Genomic DNA, 15,098 nt, shown 5'->3' with positions numbered 1-15,098 from the left:
TATCAGTTTTGTCAAGATAGTTTTAATTTCATGGCCTGATGTCAAACAAGATTGGTAAGAGTCCAGAATGTGGCCATTTTCCAGTTGTTGAAAGGTAGCTTCCACTTCTCAATTAACTTTCCTTGAAAAAGGAGATATGTGTCTAGATGCCAGCTGGCCAAAGATAACTTGCTTACTTCAAAGAAGCACCAGTGTGTATCTTGACTAAAAGAACTTTTCACTAAATATAGTTAATTTTGTGTAGCAAGGACATCATCACAAGCTATATAGGCACAAAATGTTCCTAATGTTTAAAGTCTTATCAGAATACAGATAAGTAAGACAGGACATTCTAACTGTAACAACCTATAACATTTTAAATTTAGACATTAAAGTGCAATGACTCCTTTAATTAGATTAAATTTTAAAAGTCAAAAAATAAATTCATGCTTGATTAAGAATAAAGAAGTCTGGTCAATATAGGATATTAAATCACATCACACTGTACAACCTAAACATATATGATTTTTATTTGTCAATCATACCTCAAAAAACTGGGGGAAAAAGGAAATGTCAATATTTAAAAGAAGATAAAATTGTTTGTATGCAGTAAGTTGCATTTTGAGAGGAAACATTTAAAAATTATTATGAAGACAATAATAAACAATACCTATTTTTAATAATTTATTAAAAGAGGTACTATTTTCAAGGCCAACTTTAACTATATGATAAATATGAATGTATTACTACTATCACTCCTTTAAAAAATGAGCCATACATATTTATCAAAAATGTTAAGGATATTATTTTTTAAAATTAATTCATAATCCCATCAGCCCATCTAACTATTGTTAGTATTGTACTGTAAAATAAATCTATCCTGATGAATAAAAGCTTTCAAATGAAGAAATATCTAGATATACTTTTTTTGGTTGGCAAAGAGTGACTATTTACGGTTGTATTCAATTTTGCTTATATGTAGCTGTCTGGCGCTTCAGAGGCACTAAGTTATCTTTGTCTACCTAAGTGAATTTAGTTAAATAAACATATTTTCTAAAATAAGTTTCTCGGACTTCCCTGGTGGTCCAGCGGTTAAGAATTCATGCTCCCAATGCAGGAGGCCCAGGTTCAATCCCTGGTCAGGGAACTAGATCCCACATGCAGCAACTAAGAGCCTGCACGCTGAAACTAGAAGATCCCGCATATCAACTAAAGATTCGGCATATCAAGTAAAGATTCCACACGTCGCAACTAAAGATCCTGCGTGCTGCAACTGAGACCTGGCGTGGCCAGATAAATAAATAATTTTAAAAAATAAGTTTCAGATTTTATTTTATTAACAAGTAGAAAAGAGACATGAGGTCTAAATTCATCAATATATATATATTCAGAGTTAAGATGAACCAGGTCATGACTAGAGAGTAGGAAGGGAGAAGTTCCTCATGAAATTTTTCTGAGGCCAAACGATCATGTTTCTTTACAAAACATTTAATATTCCAAATGGAAAAGATCAACCTTTACTAATTTTTAATGTTTTCTGTAAACTTGATGTTGAAAAATGGGCCCTTGGTATTATTAGAACACTGTATCTAAAAAGGCTAATAGAACACTAGTATATTTGGGGGGAAAATATTAAGTAAGCTAAACAAAAACATAAAAAGTTAGAGATCCTATATGATACCTGAGGAAAATTAATATAAGGATAAGGTAAGGAGAGATGAAGAGACACTGTTTCCAACATAATCTTAGAAATATGTGAAAAAGAATATTTGGTGTGAGGTTTTGACCCAAACAAGAACATGGAAGCATTATATGGCCTGAAAGACTATGTTCTGAGGATGGCATCTGTTCTAGTGGGTAATGCTCAATATATGTATACATAAGTAAACATATAAGCATAAGCATAAATATATTAAATCCTCGAACAAGGATCCAATGAAGTAAAAATGGCTTGGAGCTCAGGGGGTTCTTTCATTTGAGAAGGAGGATTTAGGAGTGTCCAAAATAAAATATATGGGAGTCTTTGACGGTGTTCCTTGGGAATGTGAGAAATCTTTCAAATTGGGGGAAATCCCGAGTGCAGACTTTGTACCAATATAGAGGGGAGCTTTGAAGATTGTCCCCAGCACTGGGCTTTGGGGAGGAACTAGGTATATGAATGGAGTGGAGGGTGAGAAATCTGACTGTAGGAAGCAGGAGATGAGCGATATCCTAGGGGAGCAGGTGTCACAGAGGCGGGCTGCGTCGGCTGGAACGTCTGTGAGAGCTGTGCGCCCCAGTGGTCCTCAGAGAAAGAAATATGTGTCCGAAGAGACAGAAGGGAGGGCATCTTCTCCAGTTGAGATTCTTGTGGGTGGAGAGGTCAAAAGATAGGGTATGACTCACCAAGAATGACAAAAGGAAATGAGTTGGTAGACTTAAAATAAAAATTTACCAATTTTACTTTATGCAGCAACGGCAACCTAAAATTTAAGAGTGGTTTGCTATGCTTGGTGAAGAACGACACACTTGAAAACTAACTTTAATGCTACACTTGGCAAACATCAGAACTTCTTTTCTGTGGGGCAAGAACCTTTTCCCCTCAGCATGACAAAAACTCAAACAAATACACAAACTACAGAACCATCCATTAACATTCTTTAAGGAACTATCTTAGCCACCATTCTTCTGATTTAAGTAAAGTTGGCTCCATAATGCAAAGATAACTACACTTTAACAAGACATTCTGAAATGCTTACATGTTAAGTAGCTATAAATGTCAGGAAATCTGGTTGTCTTGATAAAATGATAAATGGGTAAGACAGACAACCAAATTAAGAGTTAAGTGCCATTTTTAAAAAGGGGTTGATATATGTAAATATTAAGGATACTATGCGTTTTATAGGAAAAAACTTTTATTAAGAAGCATCTGATATAAGATAGTTTATAGCTTCTTATAAAAAAAGGTTTTTATAAGAGTTCATATGAAGGTTCTTATAAAGAGGGTTTTTCTATTGGGTTTATATGAGGCTTCTTATAAAAAGTGTTTTCTGTTGTTCCTCCATGGACATTAACTGGTGACAAGTTTCATCATCTCCTGTCTCCCTCAAAAGGTTTTCTTATTTGTGCAATTTTCCCATCCTTTCTTTCCTCGGTCCCCCACCCCCACCCCGGCCCCTCAGTTCAGGAGCTGATATGTCTTACCTCAGGTCCAAGGATATGCTCTCTATAACTCACCACTTCCAAAATCTTGTTGCTTTAATTATATCCTCTCTCTACTCCCACCTCCAACCCACCCCACATGACAAGCAATGTCTCTTCAGCCTCTGCCAAACCAACCAACCGACCCTTTTTCTCCATTAGCTACCATGCCATCCTCTTCACACATGGGACCTGGGGAGGCTGTCAGAATCTGAAGCAGCTCCAGAGCCAGACCACACTCTCACTTCGGCCCCATGGTCTGCACTCTCTCTCACAACTTCTTCGTTGCTCTCCATGTGTCTGATCTTTTCTCCTTTCTGGCAGATGCTCTGAATATTCCTTAGTCAAAACTCTGAAGGAATTGAGTCTACGTGGCTCAGCAAATTCTCTCTCTTCCATCCTCCTCTTTCGGGTGATCTCACAAGATTACTCAAGACAAAACTTGGAAGGCATCTTGGACTCCGCTCTCTCCTGCAGGAAGTACTGTCCTCTTTACTTCCCACATACTTGAAATCTAATCTACTCCTTTTCCTCCACATCCACAGCCAAGGCCTTTGGTCAGGCCTTCACCCTTTCTCTTCTGAACTACTGGAAAGCTGACCACCTGGTTTCCCAACCTCCACTCCCACCCAGAGGGATACATTCCTAAATGCAAATCTGGTCACATCAGTCTTCTTCTTTAAAACACTGACATAGCTGGTGACTTCTGGGTTCTGAGAATTAAAAAAACACTTACAAATACTTTTTTAAAAAATTTGCCTATTTCCTAATCTTTCCACAATATATATGAGCACCACTTTTTGTGGAACAAAGAAATAATAAAAGTTAAAATATCCTACTCAAGTTTCATCTCCTTTAAGAAGCCTTTTCTCCTCTCTCTTAGGCCTAAGAAGTACTTGAAAGCTGAGAGTCTAAGATGAATGTTCTGCAGGCTGATCTCCCAGAAAAGGAGTTGGCTTCCTCCAAAGTTCCAGGAAACACGGTGATGGCCCAGGGCTTAATGCAATCAATCCTGGTCAACTGCAATGTTTGGACCCAAGTTTCCTGATCAAGCCAGGGGAGGGGATGGCATAACTGCATCATTATGTGCTTGTTGAATAAATGAGTGAACAGAGCTGTGACAACAGGCCAAGGTCACAAAAGTCAGTAATTAGAAAAGTACTTGCACCTTTGTTCTTGTCATTTTGAATTTTTAAAACATTTTTTTTTAAACCCACAACTTTTTATTCAAAAAATGTTAAACCTACGGAAAGTTGCAAGAAGTGTACGATTATGCATATATTTCTCACGCAGTTTCAGCAATTTTTAACATTTTGCCACATTTGCTTCCTCCCACTCTTCTCGCTTGTGTGACTCCCCTCTCCTTCCATCCTCACCCTCTCTCTCTATTTAAAAAAAATTTTTGCCTGAACTACCTGAGAATTATTTGCAGCTATTTTAATGCTTCATTGCTAAGTACTTTAGTCCATGTCTCCTAAGGATACAAAACCAAATACAATTATGATACTTAAGAATTTTAATATTAAACACAATACTATTCTCTAGTAAAGGCTGTATTCAAATTTCCCCAAATATCCCAATACAGCTGTTCCTAACTGCACTACAGGATCAATAAAGGATTAGTCACTGCATTTGGTTGTATGTTAGTTCAGTCTGTCTTAGTCTAAAACAGTTGTCCAGCCTTTTTTTCTTTCATGACATTAACATTTTTGAAGAATCTAAGATAATTGTTTTGCAGAATCTTAAAACCTGGCTTCAAAAGAAATGATTTGGGCTCTTTGTGCCTCATGTAGTATATAGGCTTTGCCTCTGGATTTCATCCTGGTGTTCTGAAACTATTTATAACAGAACTTATTTAAAATTCAAACACAGAACTGTAGAGTTGGAATGGGGCTCAGAGATTTATTCTCTCAAATCCCCTCTGATTATAAATGAGGAAACTGAAACCCAGAAGAGTTTGGAAACTTGCTCAGAGCGAGGTTTAAAATAGAGATCTGCCCTCCTTCTCCTCAGTGACCTTTCTACCACATTATACTCTCCTCCAGGGCATCTTCTGTTGGATGACAAGAAGGCTTTCAGGCTATTTTTATACTCTAAGTTTAAAATGTTACTGTTGGCTATTTCCAAATTTAAATGTTAAGTCTGCTAAGGTGTTCTTTATAAACCAGCATTCCTCTCCCCTTATTGCTTGCATAAGGGTTTCAAATGCCATAGACACAAACCAGGTAGAACAGCTTTTTCTGAGACAAGTCCACTGCAGTTAGTTCTGGCCCAACAAGAACAAGGGGATGCAGACACAAAGATCCACCCAGGTTGTGTGTGAAATGGGAGTATCACGCTCTGGAGTCAGTTTCAGTTCTAGCTCTGAGTTATTAATTCTGCACCCTTGGACAAATCATTAACTCTCTCTCAGATTTTTTTTTCTCATGTATAAAACAGGAATACAAATGATCAGATTCTTACAGACTGTTATGGGGAACAAATGAAATTATCAAAGGGAATGCTATTAGCAAAGCACTGACACACTTGATGGCACATACAAACACTAGTTCCCTTCCCAATTCTCAGGTTGTATATAGTCAAAATCCCCTTGAAATTGCAGTAGGAAGGCAAGGCCGTGCTGGAGTACAACATACTCTCTCAATAGGCTAATTCCAACTCACAACAGTTTTTCTTCTGTCTTTAAAACAAATTGCTGTTTCCTCATTTCTGCACAAGATGTAAGAATTGGCACTTAAGAGCCATGTTGTTAAAAAAATATATAAAATAAACATAAATATATATACAAATACATATATTTGTGTGTGTGTGTGTGTGTGTGTGTGTATATGTTTAAGCACAGAACCACATTTAATGCAGTTGTAAGGCAAACCAGGCAGACAGCAGATACACTGCTATTTCACGCTTAATGAGGACATGGAAGTGGTGGATGAAATTGGTCCAAAAATATTTAAATCATTATTTCTTTTTCTTCTTTTTCTGCCAAGGGTGCATAGCTGAATTTAAAAATGCTAATTAAATATAAGTATAATGTGACTCCACTGGAAACATAATTCTTTTTTTGAAGACAGAACAGATGTGGTTGAACTTTGGTAGTACTGACAGGACACCTGCCACTGACATAGGCAAGAAAGGAGGAGCCCTCACTTGGGGCTGATACGCAGCCAGTTTACTTGGGTGACACTGTTTCAGTCATTAAAATACTGTGATTCTTCATTACTGACTGGCAAGCAGCTGCTGTCTGGACCCCTTAAGGTGCCCTAGTACCTTGGCCCACCCCTGTTCCTCCCCTCATCTAGCAACTAAAGGGGATACCAGCACACCCTACTGAAGCACTATGTCCGCCTGATTGCTATTATTTCACACAGCACCCCACCTCCATCCCCATCTCTCTATCCACTCCTAGACATTGCTAGTCACTGGCTACCATAGTTATTCTAGCACTTTCATTTTGCATTTCTGAAGATAGCTAAATTTGCAGAGCATCTGTGTGTGTGTGTGTGTGTGTGTGTGTGTGTGTGTGTGTGTGTGTGTTAAGAGAAGGAAGTAAACATAACAGGAGTCTTTTTTCTTAGAAAACAAGAAATTTCATAATGGGTCGTATTATCTCAGAATCTCAAATCAGATGCAGATATGATTCTGATTTATCAGGCATTCTGTTCTTCATCCTGATCAATCTGAAACTTGCTTCATCCTCTCACTGCCTGATGGAGTCTCTAACCTGTCTAAAACATATCACCGTCCCTACCCCTCGAAAGAGAGAAAGCCAATTCCTGATGATAACAAGAGCAGAACATTCTTAAACAGGAGGTATAGCATTTTAAAAATACATCTAATCGAGGATGGATCTAGAGACTGTCATACAGAGTGAAGTAAGTCAGAAAGAGAAAAACAAATATCGTATACTAACGCATGTACGTGAAACCTAGAAAAATGGTACAGATGAACCGGTTTGCAGGGCAGAAGTTGAGACACAGATGTAGAGAACAAACGTATGGAAACTGAGGGGGGAAAGCGGCAGGGGGTGGTGGGGGTGGTGTGATGAATTGGGAGATTGGGATTGACATGTATACACTGATGAGTATAAAACTGATGACTAATAAGAAACTGCTGTGTAAAAAATAAAATTAAATTAAATTTAAAAAACAAAACTAAAAAAGAAAAAATACATCTAATGACATAAAAATGTCATCTGTAATACAAAATGTCAATGCTTAGAGAATCAAAATAACTTATTATGAAAGAGATTTGTTTTTACCTACAAGGAATGAAAAATAATTCATTAAGCTAAAAGCTCAGGAGTAAGGCTAAACTAGATAACAAAAAAGAAAAAAAATCAAGAAAATAGTATAGCTTTTAAAATAAACAAAACCACAATAAAAAACTTTATAGCAATTATGATTTTACTAAGTCAGAACATAGAAAATTCCATGACTATTTTAAATGGCTTTTCTAGGAATTGGATTTTCATCAGCAGGTATGGTACTTATAATGGCAAGTTGGTCATTATGTATGTTATTATTGTTCTTGTAGATATTTCTCTCTTTTTGGAACAATCTCTAAGAGCTAAAAGTTTAGAAATATCCTAGCATGTTAAGTATAATTCGCCCATTATACATGACTATTTTCAGAATTTCATAAAAAGATAGCACAAACACTTATTTCATGTAATTCATCATAAAACACAGAAAAAGAATGTCCACACCTGCATAGGTCCAGGAATGCAAGATAGAACTCTCTCTATGTTCTCAGAGGTCACATCTACATCATTCACGGCAACAAGGACATCACCTGAAAACAGAATCACAATAAAAGACAGTTGTGTGAGTATCCAAAATGGAAAAAGATCTAGAATTGGAACATTATAAAGCATCTATTCTGATCTTCAAAGTACAATGGAAAATGTGGTACAGACATTCAGGGACTTGTTCAAGGTTATAAAGCTCATTAGTGGCAGAACTAATCTCCCACCCCACTCTTTCTTAAACTATAACACAGCCCAACATTGCACCATAACTTAATACAACCTATGAATATTCAAAGAGATGAATATTCTCATTTTTGATACAATTGGGAGAATTACATAAACCCAAGGGACAAATGGAAAATTTGTAGCCAAATATTGCAATTAACAAAATTGAATCTAACCACTTAGACTCACAGTAAAAAAAATGCAGCTGACATTTTAATTAAATCCATGTGGTATATCATAACTCAATATGCTGTGCATTCACTGTTATTACTGATATGTGCCTACACACGTCTTTGTTTCAAAAGCCCCCAACCGCAATAAAATCTATAGCATGTTTTGGTAAAAAATCTCCTTTTCCATGGCTTTTCTTTAAATGGGTATATTATCAAATCAGGTGGCTTTAATAAAGATCAGTGTTAAAATGGAAATTTACTTTCACAACATAAAGGTAATATCTAAACACCAGTCAGTATATTAATAGAAATACACATACCAAGGTTATTTTTTTCTCCTCATTCCCATCATTAGGAAATTGATTAAATAATTCATACTCATCCATTCATTAGTTTATCCAACAAATACTTATTGAACATCTGCTGTATGCCAGGCACTGTTCTAGGCACTGCAGATAGAGAATTGAACAAAACAGACAAAAAACTCTACTCACATGGAGCTTAATACTCTTTGGGGAAGACAGATAATAAATATATATTGATATATATATAGACAAAATAGTGTTGGTAGACAATTCTCCATTGGTCTCTCATATTTTCGTATATCTTAAAAGCCAAGGCACTGAAAGTCTGTGTTCTGGATTATCTTTTCAAGATTGTCTGTATAGCGAACAGCTTTGGATGAGATAGTGTCTCCCTCCAGAGCAAACGTACAGTATAATAACAGCAAAAAAAAAAAAAAAAGTACTGTATAAGATATATTAACAATATCTTATTGTTAATAATTGTTCTTTATAAAAGATTTATGTTCCCTAAGCTCCAAGTTCCTGTCCTTTAATGCAACCCACTATGTGTGTAGGGGTCACCTGGCCCTTTTCATGATGCCCTGTGGGAATGAGGGTTGGGGAACAGGTGAAACTGCCATTACTTTAGCTACTGCTATTCCTCACCACCCCCATTCCCTTCATTCCTTGCTCTCCCTGATGTGTATCATAGAAAGGGGCTAAGTGCAGAGTGAGCATGAGTTTCTTAGGCCAGCCCTCTGAAAGCTTGCAATGACCTACACTAGGTTCAAATGCTCAAGAGATGCTATTCAGTTGAGAGTTCCTCAGGTTTGGGCACCAAGCCTTATATGATGGTCCGCTGTTGCAGCACTTTGAGCAATGTGGTAACTTTTCTTAAAAGAATTTTGAAATGTATAGAAATATCGAATCACTATGTTGTGTAACAGGAGCTAACATAGGGTGGTAGGTCAATTATACTTCCAAAATAAACAAACAAACTCACAGAAAAGAAATTGGATTTGTGGTTACCAGAGGCGGGGGAGGAGAGAAGAGGGGAATTGGATGAAGGTGGTCAAAAGGTACAAACTTCCAGTTATAAGATAAGTAAGTACTAGGAATGTAATGTACAACATGATCAATATAATTAACACTGTTGTCTGTTATATAACAAAGGTGTTAAGAGAGTAAATCTTGAGTTCTCATCACAAGGAAAAAAAATTTTTTTCTATTTCTCTAATTTTGTATCTATATGAGATGATGGAGGTTCACTAAACTTACTGTGGTCACCATTTCATGATGTATGTAAGTCAAATCATTACGCTGTATGCCTTAAATTTAGTGCTGTATGTCAATTATATCTCAATCAAACTGGAAGAAAAGAGTAAGAACTTGCGAACTAAAATAAGCTTCCAACTTCAATTCAACTTGGAAAAATGAAAAAGCAACATACTCCCCTAATTATTTTTAAATAAGATATTAAACAAGTTTACTATATCAAATTATTTATAGCTATCGTGAGTTTAAAAAGGAAGGAAGGGGACTTCCCTGGTGGCACAGTGGTTAAGACTCCGCGCTCCCAATGCAGGGGGCCGGGGTTCAATCCCTGGTCAGGAAACTAGATCCCACATGCATGCTGCAACTAAGAGCTCATATGCTACAACTAAGGAGCCCACCTGCTGCAACTAAGACGTGGTGCAACCAAATAAATAGATAAATAAATAAACATTTTTTAAAAAAAGGGAGGGAGGGAAAGAGAGAGAGAGAGAGAGATTGGGAGGGAGGGAGGTGAACACAATATAGAAGTACTGATGTATTGATAAAACAAAATCCCTTCTGGACCGTACCAACCATGAGTTCTACTGTCTATAGATTATTCATCCTCAGGACACCTAAATGGTGAAAAGATTTAAACCTTGCTCCTTTAAACTAAAACTCCATTGGATAATGTCCCAAATGACTCTTTGTTTTTTTTCCCCTCCAAACCCTAATGAATACAGTTCTGTAGTTGAGTGTTGTAGGAAGTATCATCTAAAAGCATCATGTCCAACAAACCTCTAAAAATAGGAGACATGTATCATCACAAAAGATATGAAAATAAATTTTAGAACAAGTGTAGTATATACACAATATTTCTAAATGTTTAGTAGAAAATTGTCTCTTTCTATAAAAGAAATGGTACATCCACTTCTCATTTTCCAGATGCTTGCTTTCCTCACATTTTTCTGAGCCCCTCTGTGAGGTGACTCAGAGATGGCAGGCTTCCTGGACATCACATCACTGCAGTGGGCAGCCTGCACTCCAGGAAAGTTCTTTCTCAACAAGTGCATGGGAGTCATTAGTATGCAGGGTCCCATTTCAAAGGCTGAAAGGAAATGAACTGCATGAATTGATTTGAATTGTTAAATAAGAAATAGTCTGAGAATTATTGATGGGTAGAAGTAAGAGGGAAAATTTATCAAGTTTATCAAGAGATTTCATTCAAGAATCAAATAAAACATAAAGGGGGAGATCAGTTTATCAAAATGCTTAAGTAAATCCCTTTGGGTGATTGGGCTTTTTCTTTGTTTTGTTTAATTACATTTTCTAAATGGTCTACCATAAGCATATATTATTACTACTGAAAAGAGAAAAAAATTAAAACTCACACACACCGTGGTAGGCAGAATAACTGTCCTCCAAAAATGTCCACACCCTAATCTCTGAAATCCGTGAATATGTTACTTTACATAGCTAAAGAGACTTTTCAGATGTAATTAAGTTAAGGATCTTGAGATTGGGAGATTATCCAAAAGAGCCCAATGTAATTACTGGGCCTTTATAGGAAGGAGGCAGGAAAACCACAGAGTCAGAGAAAGAGAGACATGGAGATACTATGCTGTTGGCTTTGAAGATGAAGGGACCACAAGGCAAGGAATGCAGGTGGCCTCCAGCAGCTGGCCAAGGAAAGGGGTTCTCCCCTGCAGCCTCCAGAAGGAATGCAGCTTTGTGGATACATTGATTTTAGTGCAGGAAGATGCATTTTAGACTTCTGACCTCCAGAACTGCAAGATGATAAATTTGTGCTGCTTTAAATCACTAAGTCTGTGGTACTTTGTCACAGCAGCAATAGAAAATTAATATACCCACTTAACAGAACAAAGCAACTTTGGCTAAGCACCAAGTGAGAGTCAGGGACCATGAATGCTAAAGAATAGAAGGATATACAAGGTACACTTGGCAGTCATTGGAAAAAGAATAAATCAGTCTTGTTAGAATCTGGTATTTACATACAAGAGGACTAGGAAATAGGTATGAGACAGTGGGGTGGGATCAGATTGTGCATTTAAATTGATCATTTAGGGACTTCCCTGGTGGCGCAGTGATTAAGAATCCGCCTGCCAATGCAGTGGACACAGGTTTGAGCTCTGGTCCGGGAAGATCCCACATGCCACGGAGCGACTAAGTCCGTGTGCCACAACTACTGAGCCTGCGCTCTAGAGCCCACGAGGCACAACTACTGAAGCCTGCATGCCACAACTACTGAAGCCCGTGCGCCTAGAGCCTGTGCTCCGCAACAAGAGAAGCCACTGCAATGAGAAGCCCGCGCGCCGCAACAAAGAGTAGGCCCCGCTCGCGGCAACTAGAGAAAGTCTGCGCGCAGCAACTAGAGAAAGCCCGCGCACAGCAACGAAGAACCAACACAGCCAAAAAAAATAAATAAATATACATAAATAAATAATTTAAATTAAGCTGAATTTGACTTCAGAGGGGAAAGTATATGGTTTTTGAAACATAGTTACATACTGCCATTTTATACATTCAAGTTAATGCATTTACTGACAAATTCTTAAGTTTTGAGAGAATAAAAATTATTGTATTTTTTTAACTTCAATATCAATCCCTCAACTATAACATGTAAGCACTAAACCAGAGAAAATTAAGGTCCCTCCCAACCTACCATTTTAGAATTCCTTGAATAAGGATAGCTCATCTACTGTAACTACCATTCAGAATATTAAGTAAAACATCACATTCTCTGAAGATGATGGATAAGAAACTAGTGCCAGGTTTTTATTTCTCATTAAAATAGAAAATAATATTGCAGAAATGTTGTAAAAATTATTGATAGCTATAAATTATTGATGGCATTATAGTCATGATTGTTTCTGCAAATTATTTTTAGTCTTTACATTTGTTCACACAAATGAGGCATCAAGGATTTTTTTCCTTTTAAACTTCTCAAGTAATAAGAATTTTTATGCTGGTATACAGTTTTTAGAATTACAATTTTAATAGTCAAATAACATACAAATTTATTAAATTATAATTTAAATAATCAGACCCTTGGTTTGACATTTTCATGCTTTTTATTATTATTAAAGAATGCTCAAATAAATGTTTTCGTGCACATAGCTTTTCCTGTTTTTACATCTAGGGTCAGCAAACTTTTTCTGTAAAGGGTCAGATCAGTAAATATTTTAGGCTCTGCAGGCCATATGGCCTTTGTCGCAACTCCTCAACTCTGATATTGTAGCTTCAAAGCAGCAATAAACAAATGAATGTGGCTATGTTCCGATAACATTTTACTTATGAACACTGATATCTGAATTTCATATAATTTTCATATGTCATAAAATATCACTCTTTTGATTTTTTTTTAAAAACCATTGAAAAAGGTTAAAACCATTCTTGGTTTGCTGACTGTACAAAAATGGGGGGTGGGCCTGATTTGATCTGCTGGCTGCGGTTTGCAGATGTGTTTTAGATTACTTCTTTAGGACAAATGTCTCAGAATGAATTAACTGGGTTAAACAGTACATTGTGGTAGTTTAACACTTATTTCCCAATTACATTTTGAAAGGATTAAATCATTTCTTTTCATTTTTGTTTCAAAGAGAAATCTTTTGGCACTTTCCCCACCCATTCAAGTGAGCAACCTGGCTCACCCATTCAAGTGAGCTCTGTGAATGGAATTCACAACCCATGGGTCTCAGCTGTATCACTGACTGGCTGTCTGCTCTCGGGTAAGTCATGCGATTCCTTTGGTGCTCATTCGTAGGGGGAAGTAACAACCAGACGCTCTCAACAAAGGCCTAAAAACTCTAAAATTCTGTCTTTCCAGTGAACACACTGCTTCAGTGTCTTTCCTTTACTAGTGGTTCAAGTACCATGGGGAGAAGTATGGGGAAAAAATGACGTGCGAGAGGAGAGACAAACAAGTAGAGTTATTTTCATTAAGAATATCAAAATGTTACACCTATTAGAGGACAAAATAAAAATGTATACCAAGTAATAGTCTGCAAAACATTAGCGAATAAAACCATACGTTATGTGTTCATAAAAACCAAATCTGTCTTTTCAAAAGAGCACTTCAGATATTTTAATTGGAAATAACCAAAATGTCCATCAACAGTGGAATGTAAAAATAAATAGTATGTATTCATACAATGGAATACTACGTAGTGAGAACATGGATAAACAAGAGAATACACACCATATACTTTCATATACATGAACTTCAAGAAGAGGCAAAATCAACTCTGTTGATAGAAAAGTTCTGACTTTTAAAAGATTACCTTTGGGAGGGGGTACTGACTAGGAGGATGTACCATGGAGCCTTCTGGGTACCAAAAACATTCTATATCTTGACCTGGGTGGTAGTTACACAGGGACAAACATATGTCAAAATTTACTGAGTATACATTTAAGATTTGTGCATATTATGGGTCATACCTCAATTAAAATGATTTTTTTAAAGTAAATCCAAAAATACTTCCAAAATTTTTAAAAATTTAAAAGAGAAACTTAGCACAAGTATTATACAAATCTCTTTAGTGATCACAGGTGAGAACATTAGAAGTTGACACAAAAAGAGCTTGAAATAGAAACTTTGTTTATTCTTCATCAGAAAAAGTTTCCAGGGGTATGTGTGTCTAGAATATTAATGTGGGGACTTCCCTGGTGGTTCAGTGGGTACAACTCCATGCTCCCAATGCAGGAGGGGGTCTGAAATCGATCCCTGGTTGGGGAACTAGATGTCACATGCATGCTGCAACTAAGAGTTCGCATGGCGCAACAAAGATCCTGCATGCCGCAACTAGATCCCGCATGCCGCAACTAGATCCCGCATGCCGCAACTAAGACCCAGCGCAGCCAAAATAATTAATTAATTTTAAAAAAGAATATCAATGTGTAATTTCTCTAACCCTATCCTTCCCAATCCTCAAAAAAACATCTAGTTTAAAATGACCAAAAAAAGGGTAATCTTGAAGACAAAAATAAATCACTGAGATGATATGCAGTTTCTAGGATGTAGATAAAAGGGTAACTTCTATTTGTTCTGGACTGAGTCAGAGGCTGGCTACAGGTAGTCCAGGAGCTATCAACTGTCAAACTTTAACAGAAATGCAAAAATAGAAATATAAAAAATAAACATGCAAGCCCTTGGCAGCAGGAACAGCAAAAATGGCACCAAAAAAGGTAGCAAGACCCCCAAGAATCCAGCAAAGAAGAATGAGAATAGAACAGAGT

The 15,098-nt window shown here is 36.8% G+C and overlaps 1 protein-coding gene across 1 annotated transcript in view; it reads right to left on the bottom strand.

Annotated features, from left to right (window-relative positions):
• Nucleotides 1-15,098, bottom strand: part of INTU (inturned planar cell polarity protein) — a 70,663-nt gene that overhangs the window by 39,820 nt on the left and 15,745 nt on the right. Inside the window, exon 3 of the mRNA XM_060012961.1 lies at nt 7,865-7,950. Within this exon, the coding sequence (XP_059868944.1) occupies nt 7,865-7,950 (86 nt within the window). The remainder of the gene's footprint in view (nt 1-7,864; nt 7,951-15,098) is intronic.

The sequence above is a fragment of the Delphinus delphis genome, chromosome 5, assembly GCF_949987515.2.
Source record: "Delphinus delphis chromosome 5, mDelDel1.2, whole genome shotgun sequence".
Lineage (NCBI taxonomy): Eukaryota > Metazoa > Chordata > Mammalia > Artiodactyla > Delphinidae > Delphinus > Delphinus delphis.
Note: the sequence above shows the minus strand (reverse complement) of the source record. Positions and strands in the feature narration are given on the sequence as shown.